This window comes from Zosterops lateralis (assembly GCF_965231275.1).
Source record: "Zosterops lateralis genome assembly, chromosome: 6".
Classification (NCBI taxonomy): Eukaryota; Metazoa; Chordata; class Aves; order Passeriformes; family Zosteropidae; genus Zosterops; species Zosterops lateralis.
The window spans coordinates 49,701,413-49,721,389 of record NC_139761.1 but is presented as its reverse complement, the minus strand read 5'-3'; the positions used below and the strand labels follow the sequence as shown (position 1 = coordinate 49,721,389).

The window sequence follows — 19,977 nt, the reverse complement described above, 5'->3', positions numbered from 1 at the left end:
CAATATGTAACACTAGTTAAGGGAAAATTCAAATTTATTTCAGTTATTTATTAGTAGTGTGTTTTATATGCAAGAAAGACACCTTGTGCCAACGTCCTGTAGCTGTCCCTGCTGGCAGACAGAAGCTAGCAGGTCTTTTGGGTTTGGGATTGTTTTTTAAAGCCAAAGCTATTAGGATGGCTACAGCATACTAAAAAGCCTATAACACAGCACATGCTCACATGTACACCATACACACAACAGTGAAAAAATAATATTGGTACCTATTCACGCATTCAGATGCCTTAATGTGGATAGATTGAGAAGGAAAGCAGCCTCTCTCCCATAGTGCACAGTAGGAGAAATGGACAGTAAACCCCAAGAGCATATTAACAGGACAAGACAAGGACAAAAAATTAAACAAGTTAAAATCATTAAAAGATTCACCTTAAAAATTTTTTAAAAAATCAGCAAAACAAAACAAAAATAAAAAAAAAAAACCCAAAAACTCAACAAAAGTCTCTACTGAAAGTAACTAATGCCTTAATGCCTACAGATACTATGTTCATCTCCACTTGTTCAAAACACCTGAGAGAGAAAAGCCACCATTCACAGAACAAAGGGATAACTAAGGGAACAGTTTTCTAATAACTGTAATCTCTCCAAGTTAGTTCTATCAATAAGCTATAATATACAGGAAATTCTTCCTTCTCCTGAATTTTGATATTTATGAACCCTTTATGAGCAAAAATTGAAATAATACTCTGAGCCTTCACTACAAACTCAACAACAGCCCCCTACAACCTAACTCATCTTTTACCCTTAAATAATATTGAGCTTCTTGAGGATTTCTAGAAGCTTGAACCCTACCCCTCTTTCAAATTCAAAAACAGCACCTCTCAAATTTACAACCCTTGGCATTTCTTCATCTGACTCCCCAGACCCAGAGCAATATGGGAGCCTAAAGAAGCAACACGGATTCAGAGAACATAAACAAACTATGTCTTTTTTTTTTTTTTTTTTTTTTTTTTTTTTTTTTTTTTTTTTTAGGAAAACCAGTGAGATTAAAGAAACAGATAGGAAATGTGTCATGGGCTCAGCAGTCTAAGCAATGAACAAATACCAGTTAAAAATAACATTCATGTTAGAGGACAACAAGGCCTCTAAAGAGATTGTGATGACACAAACCTCCACAAACCGATACTATTCCTGTCCAAAATTACTGTATTACTACAAAGTACAGTCATTTCTCTGTTAATCACAGGAAGTGTTTTCAGCTATATTATACTAATATTTTGTAAGGCTTTTCACATTAAAATATAAACACTGAATTTGTGCTCACTCATATTGGTACCAACTATTATTTTAAAATGCAGCTATTAGATTAACTAAATATCTTTAGGATGCAAGGTGCTGAATTAATATGCAGTAAAGATCCTGAAATCTAGGCTCACACACAGCTTAATAACAGTGGCTTCCAGCTAGTCACAGCACTTTGCTTGGCACAAATAAATGAAGTGAAAAAATTGTCAAGACTCAAAAAATTGTATCAAGATAGAGACCTAAAAGCAAAGTTCCTAAAAAAAAAAAAAAAAAAAAAAAAAAAAAAAAAAAAAATTAAATGCACATACTGTTCTATTTCAAAGTATGGGTTCGATTGCATTTTGAAAGTCTGTATGCAGTTCTGCAGGCCTGTAATTGTTAAACACCCACAAAAGAAACACAAAAACTTAGGCTGGACCTCAGGAATGATGAAGGGAAAAGGATTTTGAGAACTCCTACAGTGCACATTTTAACACTTTGCAGGGTTTAAGACAAACCCCAGAGAGCATGCATTTTACAAGCCTCCTTCTAACCAAATCGTATGTAAAAAGCATCCGTGTATTTGCTTAGCAAATCTCCTTCCTCTAGTTTCGCAAATGAAAGAGGTGAACTTTTTTCCAGTTTTGCTCTGTCCCTAGCTTCCAAACTCATTGCCACTCCAAATGAGAGCCAATCCCTCTGTTGTAACAGATTTACAACAATCTCAATAAAGAACAGGTCAAATGTAAGAAGTGCTATGGCTCATTCTTCCACTCATTCAGGTCTTAAATGCAAAAATAGTCTTATCTTTCTTTTGGGCTTAATCTGCGTGTGTGTTCTATTTCTGGCCGCGCTATGCTGCGAGACAGAATGTCCATCTACACTCTGGGTCCTGAGGTGCTCTGAAGAGATGAGATAAAGGTAATGGCTGCTGAGTGATGAATGCCAGCACGGGTGTGTTCCTGCTGTGGGGTGCCCACAGCCAGCTCTGTGAACACTAAACATCGGTGTTGGACAGGGTCTGCACTGCAGGAACTGCACAAAATCCTCCTGCTGCCCTTGGAGCTGGGTCGAAATAAAATCAAACTGCAGCATCCAGCCTGCAGTCAGTCATCAAACACCTACAGCAGAGTTAAAACTGGCCTGACAAACTGATACATGAAATGTTAACTTTTTTACAGTTTTCTAGCATAACCTTTCTTTTACTATCAACACCCTATTTCTATCTATATCAACCTTTTAGTAACGACCCCGTGTTGAAAGTCTCAGGTTACTAGCTCACGATATTTTCAGAAGAAATCTCAGATTAAATACCTGGTAGAGCTCATATAGATATGATAACCTAAAAGGAACAGGGGAAGTCTACATTTGCTTCTGGAAAGGTTTAACCATGTCCAAACCAGGGATTCCACTCCACTTGGCCAGTCGTGACTTAAGAGCGTGTGTAAACATTGTTTGAATAAAATCAAAAGCAAGGAACCCTAGAAGAAAGAGTACATTGAGTTCCTCTCTTTGAGTACGTGCTTCCTCCTAGGAAAAGGCTCTAGAAAAGGAGGGTTTTATGAATCACACTCAGTAAATACTGGAGGTGGAATGTTTTTCTTAAGCAAAGATTTCTTTGTAGCTTTATCCTGATATCTCATGCCCAGTGCATTTGAAAAAGTACAATAAACATTTCCACAAAGTGCACTGGGTCTTTTTTAAACACATTTCCCAAGTTAATATTTGTTTAATAAATTTCAAACCATCATCCACTTGAGCACAGAACTGAAAGTAATAAAAGGCAGTCTCAATTTTAAAACAGCTCAAAAAATCAAAATGCAAGAGAAAGTCAGACATTCTTCATCATTTCAGCACAGAAAATATTAAACAGAGATTCCTTCTAGATCTCCTAAAGTATGCCTGATCAAAACCTGATTTTTAAATTACTTTTAAATTTACATAGCTGATTTGCTTGATAGAAAAACAAGTTCTGCTCTGACTTTAAATCTGCCACAGGCACAGAAGTTTCTCAACTCTGCTTAAATGCTGCAGTTTTGACAACCATTCAGAGTCAGTTTTTTGCACTATTAAGAAGTATATGTTTTATTTCATGTAACAAAGACTAGAACTGTAAATTGTACAATTATATTTATTTTTAGAAAAGAAAGAACACAAAACCACCCACAAACTATATCAAACAAGAGTACATTTTCCTTTAAAAAGTCCATACCACTCAGGATGACTAAGTGGTGTCATTTTCTAATTGTGAGAGCTGAGTCGATTCTTTTCTTTTAAAAAAAAACACAACAAAATCAAACAGACATCAGCCCATTATGAGATCAAGCACTCTATTACAAAGTAAATAAGACAACTTTTCTTCCAATCTGTAAACAGCAACTTGTCAATACTAATTTCTGATTTTAGAAACAGGCTCTTTACTCAGAGACACTTCATTAAGCTCTGAGGACACTTACGAAGTAACAGACATGAATGTCAATTCATAAGCAAAACAAAAGTGCTATGTCACATTTGAACAGGCAGTCAATACACCTGTCTGCTTTTAAAAACTAGTAACAAGTAAAACAGGAAAACAGATGATGTTCTTGTTTACAACAGCAGCTTTTCTAATGCAAATAAACTATGAATAAGCTGATAAGCTTTGCAAATGTACCTTAAAAGAAAATTTGCGATTGATACGATCTTCAGGTCCAACTGGAGATATTACATAACTAGGCAATGGGATGCTCCCCAGAACAGACTCTTCTCTGCTGTCTGTGGAATAAAAAAATAGAACTTAGTTCCCTGCACTGCTCAATGGGCTAACAAGATATTCTCCTTTATGAACACAAAGAACAGGCATTAAGTAGGAACAACAGTGGCTCAGACTGAATATAAGGAAAAGCATTTTCCCAAGGACAGAGCAACAGGGGCACAGGCCAAGGAAGAAGCTGTGCCATCTCCATCCTTGGAACTTTTCGATGCCTGACTTGATTAAGCCCTGAGCAACGTGGGCTGACTTTTCCTGACCCTGCTTTCACCAGGCACTGTGATGGGACACTTCCTGAAGTCCCTTCTGACGCAAATTCACTTATGACTCAACACCAATGATACATGCAGAAAAATGTGTTAAAGAAAAAAAGATTGGAGTTTGTTTTCCTCATCAGGTTGGGTTTTTATAGAGGTTTTTTCCTTTTTTTTTGGGTGGGGGTTGGATGCTGCTTTTTAGCTTCAGCCAGAAGAATAGACTTCAAGAATAAAGCTTATTGTGCCAAATGAACAGTGACAGGCTGCAAAACATGGTGGACTTTCCATTTAGCACTAGGCTAATCTAGGCTAATTTCTATCATTAGGAAACTGCTCTTACTGCTGGCTCCAAATGATCAACAGCAGAAATGCAGCGTCTAGATATATGAATTCCAAGACTGATGTTTCTGTAAGGATTTCCCAAAATTGTAGCACATGAAGTATTCAAAACTTGAAAATAACATTAAGTAATACCTAGTTAGGTCTAAGATCACATCTAATATTTTTTTTTTGGTAGAACTACTGGATTCAGAAGTTCTCACTGTTGCTTTAGTTCAGTTTTAATCCAAGGGACAATGTCCTGATCTGGCCATTTTTGAGAGCATTCTCAAAAAACTCAGACATCCAAGTGCAAGCTAGTAGGTGCCAGAACACAGATCAAAGATGGGATAGATCTTATTTATTCCAGTCAAATATTCTGCAACGTAAACCATGGCATATACCAAACACAAATTACGTGAAAAAATATCATACAGCATCCTTTGCTTCCCCTACTCTGGCCTAGAATTTGCTGTACATTTAAGATGTCTGGCCAAGCAATTGTTTCACTGTTCATCTCAGAGCAACTAACTTCATCTGAGGAGTTCAGTTAGTTCATGCATTCACCACGATTTGTACAGGTGAACTGTTCAGACTAACTCAAGACAGCAAATATCTACTCACCTTTGTAATAAAATAAACAATAATCAGCAAGCACAAACCATCGTCTCTTCCATAACCGCATTCCAGAGCTATCCTGAAATGCAAGAAATGTGGCACACTTTTCATTTAAGGAAAGGTAACAGACACAGTGCTGATCCAGGGAGAAGTTTACCAGAAGTTTACCTAAATACGACTGCTAATTGCAAAACAAATGGTTTATATCTTAGCCAAATATATGTACTAAGAAAGATAAGAGGCAAAACATCCGGCTATAAAATAATGAGGGCAGAATATTCAAACTGCTAATTTTCATTAATTAAACCCTCATCCCAAACAGCATTCAGATTAACCTTGTACACAACCAATGCTTATTTTATCTGCAATAAAGAACCAAAGTGTGTTTCTGGATGGCACAAACTCCAACAAAGATTGCCTGCAGATCAAAATGAAAATCACTACACAGCTGTGAAGTATGACCTCACATTTGAGGCAATGATATCCTATAATTCAATCACCATATGTTACCCAAGCCTAAAATGTAATTTAATCAAATATTCCTTAGGAAATAAAACAGGATGCATAATGTGCAAATTTTAATGAAGTATAATATAATATGCCTGTGGAGGTATATATAGATATAGATATATATAACCTTGTCAAAATGAGTAATATTTGCATTGAAATTAATTTCTGAAGCTTTTAAAATTCCCAGACTATAACCCAGGCAAGTACAACTTCTTCAGCTTGGGTAGGCTTTGATGAGACCAGCAGCACAAAAAGCACCTTCAGGTTTTAAGGGCTTACAAGCAAAGGTTAGGGGACACAAGGAAATAGGATACACTACATTTCTCTAGCTATTTTCCCCCTCCCTTCTGCAATCAAATTAAGTATGGAAGGACTTTCTTCCCTTCCCATTTTCATGCTACAAGGCTGCCAACACACACTGTGTCCGAGTTCTGATTTTGTCCTGAAAACTAATGGATTTGGGTAGTGGATGTCAACAGAGCTGAGAGCAGAACACAGCAGAATTACATCTCTCCACTCAGGAGGAAGCAGACAGCTGTCAGCTATTTCACGTTCCCGGGCATGTAAAACCATAACTGTAAGCCTCAGATTCCAGCCTTCTCCTGCCCACCCTGAAATCTAGCTGCTGGATCTCTGGTAATAATCTGGTAGACACAGGCTGTCAAATGAGAAGCAGGAGAATTATTCCCCTACAACAAACAGCTTTATTTACTTATTAAACTCAAAGTTGTGTTTCTGTCAGCTTAAGAGTTTAAGACATAGCAGCTGTAAAATTCTGTTCATTGGATGAAATTCATGATGCAGACTCTGCTGGCTACTGGTCTTGGTGACAGCACTGTGTGGTGAACGGGTCCTCATTTGCTGTAATTTTCTCCCTCCTGCTTCTGGAATACGAAAAGGCATAGGGACCAGAATAAAGCCTTTGAAAAGGGTAGAAGGGCATAACCAAGTAAATAGAATAAGGCCTTCACAGCCAACCTCAGGCTCACTGTTCTGAGAGAGTCAAAGATCACCCTGACAACAAGCCAGCAGCATAAACCAGGGAAAATAACCAGATTTAGATAACAATGTTATAGCCTCAATATTGAGCTGTGATGGAGATGTCCATTTATCAGTTTCTTTTTCTAAATCCCATTACAAACCCATTTGTAAATCTTGGTTTTCTTGCCAAGCATGAATTCTGCATTATGAAAGCCTGTGGAAAGTACCCAACACTGCCCTGTGCCACCAACACTCAAGCTTCTGCTTTCTCATTTCCTTGGAAGGCACTGGCTCTTCCTTGATGATTGCATTGAAGTACATGAACAGAAACAGGCGATCACATGCATACCTGTTTGTGCAGCCAGCCTCTTACTATCACAGGAACATTGAGATTCCTCCTGATAGCTTGTTCCCTCTTCCCAAAGCTGTGAACTTTGTTTCCAGTCTTCACAACCTGTAAAGAAGTATAAATGTAGCAGTGGTTTCTGAACTGTACTGAGACTCATTTCACATTACGAATACTCTCACTGCAATAACTTATGCTTCATTACACAGCAACAAAGTATTCATGGCATTTTCAAGGGCAAGTAAACAGGTAATGATATTTACAACAGAGTAAAGTCAATCTTCCACTTTCATCAGGATGGTGTGCCAGCTCCTGCTGAAGAGCAGCAGCACTGGTGTGTCAAGTCACAAAGGCAGAACTGTGGAAATTTTAGTGTTCCTGGCAAGTATTTTTGAGAGCTGCACGCACATCTCTCTGGACAATAATGCATGAGTCTCTTACAAGCACATGACTCTGAGCAGATGAATCCTGCTCTTGCTCTTCTTTGTTTGGGTTTTTGGGGGGTTTTTGATGGGGTTTTTTTTGTGGATTTTAATTTTCCTTTCCTGTTTGAATTCAAACAACACTGACAGCTTAATAAAATGCTTGGACTCTGGCCCTACAAACAAAAGGAGAAGACAGTAAAACTACCAGGGAAGGGACACACACGGCAGTCAGTGGAATTCACAAGGTAATGATTTGTGTCTTAATGAAACCTCACATGGACAAAACTATTTCAAAAACAAACAAGCAAGGCCCATCCACCTGTGAAAAAGCAAGAATCACTCGATGAGTAATTAGCCTGTTCTTTTCCAGCCTCAGCCCAGTTTGCTCCTCCAATTGCTTTAGGACAGACTGCCCTTACAGTTGATGCCAACTTCTACAAGAAAAGAGTTGTCCAAATTCTTTCCTACAGTGTCTCTCTTTCTAATCTCTGAGCTTCTCAGGATACAGATGCTCTGTGGGCTGCAGGCAAACAAAGCTCTGGGAACAAGAATACTCATCATACACAAGGGCTAACATCAGAAAAATATCTCTGTGTACTGCTCCTGCCAGTCAGGCAACATCTGGACTAGAAGACAGCATATAATGTAAATAATTCTAGCAAAATATTATAACTTTAAATGGGTTCTGTTGATTGGATTGTGCAGACTTTACCAATCTGCACTAAATTTCCTGTCTTAATGAAGTGTTAAGTTAATACTATAATCAGTATGAAAAAAATGCACTTCTTTTTTGGTGCTGTAGCATATGAAAGAGTGAGGTAGATTGAACAGTTGTGAGGAGCTGTCAAAGGGCAGGATTTCCCCAGCAGCTCAGTGAGAGCCTACACAAGACCCATCAGTGCCCCAGCACACCACAGGTGGTCACCTGAGGAAAAAGTCCATACCTGGCCACAGTTGTTGGCACAAACCCAGCAGAGCAGGCTGTAAAACAGGTTTCTGAGGAGGTGCCCCTGCCATCCAGCTGGCAAAAAACAGTTCATAGCAAAGGTCGGGTAAGGATGGTATCACTGAGATCTCCCAGGCTGTGTCTCTGCCTGTGCTGAGGCACTCAGAGCTGCAGAGCACTGGCTTTGGGCAAACACAGCCAAATACAGGCTGTTCTCAAGAAAAATGAGAAGTAAGCAATACAGTTGAGTTTTTAAAAATTGTTGCCAAATGTTAAGATGCAACAGCTACATTGAAAGTGTGACAAAAAATAATGAGGCCCAAATTTGTTAAAGCTCTGAAAGTCAAAAATCTATTTTTATTTTGTTTTTGCTTTATTTATACTTCGCAGCTGAAGAGAAATCATTTCACAAAATGTACAGAATTTAGATCTGTAGATCTTTGGACAGGTGGAAGAACCAAGGAGCAGCTGAAGGGTAGCTCATCTAGTCTTACAGCAGCATTTTGGTTATTTTTAATCAGATCTTTTAATAAAGCATTTTCTCTGATAGAAATTTTTTTTAAATGCAGACTACAGTGTAGAAAAATCAGTCTTGGACTTGGTCAAAAGACCAAACAATTTCTATGGCATAGGAGCAGGAAAATTTTTCCAAAGGCTATGTATTATATGTCAATCCAATACCCATAATGGAAACAAAATTATTATTTTAGGATACTTTATGTAATTAAAATTCTCATATAATCTTCAGTATTGATCATCTCATTCTGCTCTGGAATAAAACAAAGCATAACAGATGCTGCACATCACACCTTGCTTCCACTGGCAGTAGACTAAGAAATTGATTTAAAAGAAAAAGTATATTTTTAAACTCTATCTCTGCACTGCAGTAGTCTTTTCCTAACTTAAATTATTCTGATATCACTGTCATAAGTTTAAAAATGCGGCTCAGCACAGATATCTGTATCACTGAAGACACAAAAGTCACTTTTGACTTCAGTACATTTGTTATGCTGACTTGCTTGTGAATGACTGCTAAGTTTTTGCAACAAAACTCAAAAAATGTCAAGAGCCAAAATTTTCAAATCTCTTTTCATCACTGCCTCATCTTCTTTCTTACGGTAGCTTGTAGCTGAGGAGGAAAGTTGCTAACTTAATTATATATTTTTTTTCTTTCTTTAAAACAAAAAAGTATAGACAGACTAATTTGGAACAGACTTTTTAAATAGTAAACAGGAAGATTGTATTTTGGTCAAAATATGCAAATACATATGCATAATAAAAATGGAACTTTCAACCTTGAAGGAATTTTTTTTAAAAATCAACCCATAAAAAGCCACCTGCTTAAGTTACAAGCTCTTTAACTCAAAAAAGCTCAGTGTTGAGAAATCAACTTATGAATACTTTCAGTATCTTTAAGAAAACAATATAAAATTCTTATTTTTCAGATAGAAAAAATTGAAACTCTCCAAAAATCCTGCTCTCAATTTTGAGCATTCACATACACTGGCTGTGAATGAGACCCTGTGTTCCACTCCACCTCCAGAGTCCCAGAGCTGGCACATCACACACCTGCCACCACTGCTAGACCCATTCTTTACTTGTATTCCTCACTGGTTTATCTCAGAGAAACACCAGCAACTACCAGTGTCATCAACAATTCAATGACTTCTGTTATGCAGGATCCACCCAAAACATGCTCTCAAAATGTAGATAATAAATACGTTCCCTACTATGCTTTCATTTTTGACTTGGCCAAAGTCCTGCATGGCGCAGTAACATTTACAAACTTCCATTCACACCACCAGATGTTTTGAAAGACTAAATTCCAAATGTACCTTACTGTCAAAATGAAACAGATCCTTATTCCTCCACAGCCTTAATTAATAATCAATATAAATGGCTTTTAATATGGTTAATCATGTAATTGAATTGGCTATGAACAAGCAAATCTTTGGGACAGAGAATCATTGCAGTTTATCAAAATACTCTTTTGCATTTCATTCCCTCAACTCCATACCCCTCAAATGTCAAAGAGTAGGATAGACTGCATTGGTCTGAAGTCTTTAGATTACTTACTCGGAGAGCTCCTGCATCAAAATACTGGCCCCAAATTTGCACAGCTCTATAGAAAACAACAGTCTGAATTTGGCCAGGATTCCAACACTATGTATACACCATTCTGTAATGGCATTAGCAGGACCAAATCAGAGAAGCATTTCATTAAAAAAATAAAAATTAGCTATGGCTAAGTAGAAAACATGAACATGTCTGGCCTCGTGACTGTGCTTCATGTCTGTGTCTGGGAGCTCGCTCTTTGAAAGAATCATTATGGAATTCAGGGAAGAGAACATTTAGAAATAGATGGAAAGACCTTAAAATCTACTTTCAACCTGCCAAAAGTCAACCTGAAAGTGGAGGACACAGGTTATTTATGTTACAGCCTTTTTTCTCACTGCTAGTTCACTTGAAATAATTTTTGTGTTAGGCTGTGAAGGAATCAACAGATCTTCTGACTCTTCAACACAAGAGAAGTGATTTCAAGCCTGTTAACACATGCAATGATGAAACAAAGCATATGTAAGAAAGATGTTGGTTCATTTTAAATAAAACTCCAGTATTTATTAAGGACCCAAAGTAGAATGGATCTTATAAAAACAAACTTGATGGAGAAGCAAAGTACTGGCAAAGCCTCTGTGAGAGCTTTATTCTAAGTCTAAAGCTGCCATGTGTTTTAAAAATCCACACCTGGGAGCCTGCCAGAAGCATGCATTGCCACACTTACACTGGACTGCAAACAGAATTGAAAGAGACACCAAAACCACACCAACCACAGTCTTGGGAGGTGATTCTGGATATTCTCTAAGCTGTGATGAAAAAAGCTTTACCCTCCCACTCAGCTGCGTGGTTCTGACATGCCCAGTGAATTGGCCCCCAGCATGTGGGTGGCCTGGGAGTGGAATCCAGTCCCCATTTTTGATCTCTGACTAGATCAGTGCAAGCACATGACAAAGGGAAGCAGCAGGAGCAGGGGTCAGAGAATCCACACTTTTTGGCAGAAGTGTGATCCTGGCTAAGTTAAAGCCAACTGTGTCACTGGAGAATTCCCCAGCTCAAAGCACTGTATCAGGTCTCCAGTAAGTTTGCTGGCTTAAAGAGGGGAAAAATGATCTGCCTCTAATGCAGGCTTAAAAAAAAATCAGAGTAAGGAGAGTAAATATGGTAAAAGCAAATGCTGACATACTTTGGTAAGTTCAACTCTTCAAACATCAAAAAGAAGTGTTTTAACTAATTCAAGTAACCTACTAAGCTTACTGTTTGCAGTGATAATTTCATCTAGCACTTTAAAGATAAATGTATTCTTGAGATTTGATACACTGCAATCTTTGTGTTGGTCTAGTAACTTATACACTTAGGGTTTTAAAAATAATTTTTAAAAAATTAATTTTTAGCTTCTCATGGAATTGTATATTCTCCTATACTCAAGCACATCAAAACATCAGTAAAAAGATTTTAAGTATTCCAACTAAACAAAATATCCTTGCAATCAATTTGGTAAAGTCCTTTCTTAAACTCAGTTACATAAGAGGCTGCCCACTTTTGCATTAAAGAAAAAAAAAACAACTGAAAAGTTTACAAACTGCAGTCAAAGTTAAGAAAATTATCTTACCTCTGATAATTTTTTCAATATTGCTCTATACTTTTGTATCCACCCACTACATTCTCACTGTTCTGTCATTCATTGTAAGGTCAAAGAAGCATTAAAATAGACGGTGACACTTCAAGTACAGCACTTTATTATATTTTGTTCAATAATGGACACAGGTCCTTTGTCAATGACAAGGAATGAACTTTTCTATTATTAAACATTATGTGTGTGAACTTGGTGTCTGCACTGTTCGTGCACTGCAGTGATGGCAGAAAAGGATTTAATTGTTACTAAGAGGAGGAAAGGCAGTAAGATTTCATGAAAAAGTAAGAACTGGGAATTCCTGGTATCATGGCACTTCTTGCCATATACACTGCACCACCAAAACACTTGCTGAAATACTAATATTACATTTATTTACTTCCATTTGTGAGACTCTCAAACTCACTGTGACACAATAATCACTATGTTAGAAGTTACCATTCAGTGCTATCATGTGGGTATACAGTGCTTCTAAAAGAGCTGTATACAGCGCTCTTAAAAGATTTGTGTCTGGGTAGAAGATATTATCTCTTCTCTGAGGTCTTACTGGACTTCTAGGCCGAATCCACAGCCCTACTGAAATAAGCATAAGAATATTGGATTTAAAATTAGGGAAGTTCTGATCAACAAGCTGAAAAAACATATTTTTCCTTTACCTTAGAGCCATGTTTTGTATCAACAGCAGACGTCGTTACTGCAGTGGACGTTTCACTGACCATGCTTGAAGGCCTTTGGTTTATTTGTTGGTTGGACATAGATGAATTCTGTCTAGAAAGCAAATAAAACCAAATAATTGTTTCACACATTCACAGTTTGGCATTTTTATATTTAAAATTCACAGTTTGCAGATAAACGACAAGTTAGTCAAATATTTCCCATGTGTCTGCAAGTTCCTTTGCACCACTCCTGGTATTTTGGTTTCAGGTCTTTCTGAAGCAGTGACATCTGATGATTGGTATTTGTCTGTGCATCAGGAGGGAGAAACCTGCCAAATTGTCTGCAAACCCAAGAGAGAATCAAGACATAACAAGGAGTGTGGTAAGAGAGAAGATAAGGCCTATGCAGTGAAAGCAAACTGTGCCCAATTTAGAGACTTGGCCACAAAGCTGTGAAAGAGCCAGTACTGGGAAGAAAAGGACAGGAATCAGCACTTGGCAATAACAGGTTTTTTATGTAAAATCAAACTGAGTCTAGACTGCTGTTAGATCTTTTATTAACTGAATGCTGTATCTTTGAATCTGCCCAAAATATGATTCATAGCATAATATGAATTATTAAAATACCTTTTAAGCAAAATGGTGGAATTCATGGCAGATAATTGTTAGAAATGTGCAATTTCTGAGTCATCCTAAGATTCCAGAAATCCTGATAACTAGCTCAGATAACCATTTAAAGCATAAGTGAGCTCAATCCTACCAGAAGAACCTGTTCAACAGGTAAGAATTCAGTACAGCCACCCTGATGAAGAATTGAGAGGATAAATGGAAGGGCAAAATAAAATCTCTGTAAAGAGAAGCTCCAGCAGCCGAGCTTGACACCAGCACTGAATGAAATTAAAACCACAGGTGGCATTTTCAAAAATCACTAACAACATAATTAAGCAAAAAACAAGTGGCAATACAGTCACATCAGAAAAGAAAACACAACAAAACAAACAATTAACAACACATGATTTTCCTTTTCCCAGTCACCAAAAGCCATTTCTTAGAAAAGCCAAAAATGGTTACTGCTACCACTGAAATCCAGATCTGAACACAACAGAGAACAGAATAATTCTGAGGAGTTATCATACTTATCACAACAGCAAAGAAGAGTCCGTGATTTCAGCAGTTCAACACAAGGTTTAACAGAGGACAAATTATTTGGCACTGCTGCTTTTCCTCAGTTATAACCTGAACAATTTTCTGTCCAAAAGCTTGTATAGGTGGCTTGGTGTCATATTTTTCCATTTGTGACCAGGGTTTCAATGAAGCTTGCAAGTAAGTAATGCAATTTAGGTCCCATTTTATTTATACCTTGCATATCTGGCATAAATTGCTTCTTTCTACATTTTATACATAACCTCAGGTCCAAGAAATAAGAACAACTTACAGCAAGCCCCTAAAATTCCTGGCCATCCTTTAACGCAAGAGAACTTAATCATGTTGGTTTGAGTCAATTTTCCTCACCTCTTACAGACCAGGTACCTACTTCAGCATTTAATCACCTTTTAGTCCAGTCTCTGCAAAATGCAGATTAAAAAACTTTCCATATATGACACTGCCTGACTAAGCTATTTCTGTTGACAAAAATGAAAAATACAATTTAAGTTTTGACAAATTGGAATTATTTTTTCCAATTAAAAAAACAGTGAAGAAAAAATAACCCCAGAGGAATGGTCTTAATTTAAAATTTCTACTCTGGTTTAACAGATTTTCACTACTCCCCGAAATACTGTTTCACAGCAGGTTAAAAACACTGCACTTTCAAAAAAGTAAAAGAATTAGAGGAAAATAAGCTATATGTTTAACAAGACTATCATAAGAAAATCATAATACAATAGAGAATGATGAAAATGTAATTTCTAAGCATTTATTGTGTGATCATACAGTGATTTCTCTTCCACTTGACACTAAAAGTGATCACTGCAAAGAAACCAGGCTTTCCCTTTCTAGTAGTATCAAATGAATTATAAACTTCAAATTCACAAGCAGAAAAATGCTTTTTAAAAAATGTGAGGTTGTTGCCATGGAAGAATTCAAGTAGCATAAAAAAGAGACATTAAGCCCATTGAAAGAAATTGCATTATTATTTTCCTTTAAAAAGTCTTCGGCAGCAAACATTGGTGATGCAAACTTGCTGTATCCAACATTTAACAGAAAACACAAAACAATACTGCAAATTTATTTCACTATTTGTATATAGTATTTTAAGCATAGAATATACTTTTTGCATGAAATCAGAAAATAAAACTCAGGTATTCAAGTCTCTTAACAGCTAATCAATATTCTCAGTGTTTTTAAAAGCAAATAAAAATCGGCATAATATGCAGAATTACCTGAAACACTCTGGACATGTCAAGGGAACTAACATTGTCCTAATAGTGTTTACAGATTCAACTTTAAAAATAAGTGACTACAGCATTGAATCTGTGCATTCAGAAACATTAGTTCAAAGTTACTATTACAAAAGATGTTTGATATTATCTGTTATCCAAGATACCCCATTCTGTCTTCCTAGTGATGGTGTTTTACTATTTTCAGGCTAGTTTTCTTACTGCCTCCCACAAGTGTGTGAATACACACACAGAATTGCAGTGTGTCCATTTGGAGCTCCAGTACCATGCAAATATTTTTAAATACTTGAAAATAACACTCTATATAATATCTCCTGTCAAGCAACTCCCTGCTCTACTTAAACATTGCTAGTATGTCTCCAGAAACCATATTTACCAGTTGAAAAAATTACATAGCCAACATTATGGTTATTAAAAAACACTGACACCGAATAAGAACAATAAAAAAAAATTACTACACCATATTGAAAATACAATACTCACAAGAGATCATAAAGATCAGTCCACTTGGAAAATCCACATCCATACCAGCAACTTAAAAAGTTTATTTTTTGGAATCAGACATGATGCAATAACATTGTGTCAATGTAGTTTAATTACTAATACATTTCCTAATCAGCTAGATGAAAAAAAAACAACACCCTCTCCTAGTGTTACTACACATGTAAACAAGGTAGATATTTATTTTGGGGTTGTTTGGGTCTCCTCTTTCCTCTCCACCTGATATTTTTGCTGCTATAGTAACCAAATGCAATAGATAAAATAGGATGGCTCTCTCCCTAGAGGTGATACACAGGTTTTATCGGCACACAAAAACAAGCAAGAAAGAGGATAGCACTCATTCAATTAAGCACACTATATTTTTTCCCCATATATCTACATTTATGTTCACGTCTTATCTTTTTTCAAGTACTATCTTCTCATTTGCACACACACTGCTATGACAAATATCATACAGCTCCTAACACACAACTTGTGTATTTAACATTAGTTACATGGCTGCATGTGCCTGATTCTTCCTTTCTCTCCACATTTACTTAAAGAACTGTTATTTAAACAAAGATATGAGAAGAGAAATCTAAACATGATATTACAGCTATCCTAAGTAATTCTATCATGGATTCTTTTCAGAGAAATGCATATGTAACAATGCAGTTAACTAAAAACCTAAGACGTGTCTGGCAGACTTATCATTAATTCTCACTTTTCCATCAGCTGCTTAAGAAAGGTCCCTTTGTGGATTAAGGGTTCATTAAAAACACAAAAACAAAGTACAGAAGTCAAGGGGCAGTTGTGAAATGGAGGGGCTTCCCATACAGCAAGATACTCAGATTATTTCAATGTGATCCTAAAAATCGTGAGGTGAACAAGTCAAAAGAAAATTAAAATTATTCTAGACAAAAATTGAAATGCTGGCAGAAAGAGATAGAAAAATAATCTTCAGATACAAGCAACCATGATGCCAAACTGAATTCAATGCCAACAAGAGAAAAGTAATTTGAAGGAGGAAGAAATAAAAAACATCTCTGCAGTTTTATCACTCAAAACAACATTGCCAAGGAAAGGTTATTTTTAAATATCAGCTCAATGAGTAACAGCAGCCAAAGTATGTTAAGAATTATTAGTAAAGGAATAGAAAAGAAAGAGTACAATTAAATTATTATAACAAACAATGAGCTCATAGGCTCCATCTTGCAGTCACCTATGATCAATCATTCCATCAGAAAAAAAGAAACCTAAAAGTGACATGCAGAAAAGCTGGCTTACAAGCAGAGCTGGTGAAAGGTACAGAACACAGGTACAGAACACGTCCCACACACCAAGTGACCAAAGCTGATAAGCTTGGGAAAACAGAGTACAAGGTAGAGATTTGATAGTGGTCCCAGCTAAAAATGTTTTAGGAAATAACAGATTACTAATCACTACTTAAAAGAAAAAAAAGAAATATAAATTAGAACACCTTTAGGAAGAAGGAATAGCATAAGGATCAAAAAATAATGTAATTCAAAAGTCACAGGTTCCAGCTTGAAAAGCAAAATTGATGTTATATTGTTTAAATGCCTTGGGAAAAGACTAGTGAAATATACTCTCAGCCTTCTACTGAAAGTGTCCATTTCTCATTTGATCAAGTGAATCAAGGGCATTTGGTTCACAACTGAGTCATAATCAAGCCAGGATTACATCACTCACTGGTGTAATTTTCCAAAACTTGTTCCCAAATCTTCTTGCCAGAACACTGCTTTCAGGATGAGGAACGGCCAGAGCAGTCCCCACATTCATCATTTCTACATGACTGTAAATTACTTTTCTGATGTAAAATGCATCCTTTTAAATAGGTATGTGTGTTGCAGCCTGAACAAGTTTCTGCTCACTTCTCCCCACTAGCTCCCAGTCAAGATCTGTTGACAACTCCTTGGCCCTAATCTTAAATTAAAATCAAGCAGTCAGTAATAAATCATGTCACAACAGCACCGAAGAACAAATCACCTTTTATGAAACCCTTAAGAGTGCTACTGCTTCAGATAGGGTTCTTCAGCTATAGGAAAAAGTAGTCCTGGCCAAAGGATCCCACAATGGAAAGTTTCCACAGACCATGCCAATGCAGAGACTGTCTCCCTGACCTGAGTCCTTCTGGTGGAAATAATTTCATCATGTGATAGGGATCTACAACACTGATTCCAAACTGATACATGATCAACACCAGATCAACACCACCATTCTGAGAAATCCCTGATGCCTGAGGGAAAAGGACTGAAAGCACTTACAGTTCCTTGGCCTTAGGACAGGGTGGTGCCAAATGCTCCTCAGATTTCACCAGACACATCCACATATGTCAACATCATCCCCTGACAGAACTCACACATAACCATGGTGAGGATCCTCTGTGTAAACCCCCACTGCTACACAGAAGTGGTACAAAACTAGAGCATCCCACACATTTGAAAAAGACATTTTTAAAGCAATTTTAACTGACAGATTAAAAGCATTTGATTTTAAAAACACAGTATGTTCTTCAGGCCAATAATAAAGCTTAGAGAAACATTCTTGCAACGATTGTTTCCTGAGCAGTGGCTAGAAACATTCATTCTTCTCTCTATCCCTCCAGCCATTCCCTCTTCTTTTAAAACTGAAACCATCTCTCTCTACTAATTCTACTACAGTGTAAGGCTTTTCCTGGTTTTGATACCATCTCAGTGCAAGTAACTAAAGCCTACATGCTCAGATTGCTCTCCAAACAAGCACTTCCATTTCTCTCCCAAAAAAGTTGCTAATATACATTAAAGATCACTAAATCCATGTGCCACCAACAAGTACTTCTTTCAGTTCTGTTCTTAATATTTTATCAGCTACCATGACTACAAAATGAAAAACAGCCTAGGCAAGAGTGACTAATCCAGGCAGGCACCTCAAGAGGTTATCCAAACACCTATTTTCCAGTACATATGTTTGAATTCATATTAAATTTGACCAAACCTTTACAACAGATAAATTAAAAATCAGTTAATATATGGACGTTGGGACACATGCTCAGTGGCTGCTGTCCATACTTTCTGTGAGACTTGCTGTTTTGCAACATACCTGTTTCTCCTCACTAGGAGAGAGAGGTGGAGCAGCTTCTTTCATACCTGTAAAATGAGCTAAACCCAGCCAAGGGCAGCAAAGCACCTCCATGCCCTGGGACAGCTGGGGTGTCCTCCAGCCCAGCAGCCATCCCACAGCCTTCATACCAAATCACAGGCCTCTCCTACAAGGTTATATTTAATGTTTATTCTCAACAGGCATCTTAACACAGGATTGGCCTTGGCTTTGCTTTGACTTGGGGAAGAGCAAGTGTTTAGCTGGTGGTTTTTTAGGGATTTTGCTGCTATTTGTTGGTTTTCGTTGGTTGGTTTGGCTTTTAAACTCTTTGAGAAGTTCTTCTCAGGGCTTTATTAGAACCTCTGAGCCCTACAACCATGTTCTACCTCTCCAAGTCACAGGAGAAGACATTGCTGGAAAAGGCTCCGTCTCCCGGGAGTGTTGACAGCCTTACTCTAGTCTTCATTCTTCTTAATGCTGTAACTGCTTTTGATAGCAATCCAGCCAAAATGGAAATTAAATGTCACAGAATTTGAAATGTAAACAGCTCAGAATTGTGCAGGCAGCCACAGAAACCCCACATGCAGGTCATCACAGCAGGATGCCCAGACTCTGCAGCTGATGAGGGGACAGAGGCTGCTTGAACAGTGCTGGAAAACTGGCCTGGAAAAGAAAAACTAGCTGGTGTTTTCCCATTCTTCTTGCCCTTTTGTTTTAAAAGAGATGTAGAATTTTGTCCAAGACTCTCTTTTCTGTCTAGGGAAGATACCCAGTCATTCCATTAGAGAAGGATTGCAGGAGCAATCTAGCAGGCAGCCAGGATGACAAGGAGGAGTTGAAGCCTACAGAGAAATGGTGCATCATCCAACCCAAGACAAACCCAAAGGTGACCAAATTCAACAGACTGAACACCTACATTTCTTACTTCTGTTTGGTTTTTATCAGACAAGATAAAATATGTTGGAAACAAATACATTCAACACCATTTTTCTAGAACAAAGGAAAACAGTTGATCAACATAGAACATCTTAAATGAAATAAAACCAAGGAAATACAATGGAAACTAGTAGTATTTTGTGTATTTCAATTTCAGTACAAATCTTCCAATATGCTACAAAAGCACTTGACATTTATGTTCTGTTTATCCGATATATATGTAAGACTAAAGTTTAAGTATATTTTTTTAATTTTTTTGTTAGTTTATTCTTGGGTTTGTCTGGGGTT

At 37.2% G+C, this 19,977-nt stretch overlaps 1 protein-coding gene across 5 annotated transcripts in view; it reads right to left on the bottom strand.

Moving 5' to 3' along the window:
- The window catches only part of PLEKHA7 (pleckstrin homology domain containing A7), a 160,563-nt gene that overhangs the window by 39,948 nt on the left and 100,638 nt on the right, over positions 1–19,977 (bottom strand). For all 5 annotated transcript variants that reach the window (XM_083864062.1, XM_083864059.1, XM_083864061.1 and 2 more), the window contains 4 exons: positions 12,776–12,887; positions 7,064–7,168; positions 5,230–5,302; positions 3,935–4,035 (listed from right to left, as the gene is read on the bottom strand). In XM_083864062.1, coding sequence (XP_083720188.1) covers positions 3,935–4,035; positions 5,230–5,302; positions 7,064–7,168; positions 12,776–12,887 — 391 coding nt within the window. The remainder of the gene's footprint in view (positions 1–3,934; positions 4,036–5,229; positions 5,303–7,063; positions 7,169–12,775; positions 12,888–19,977) is intronic.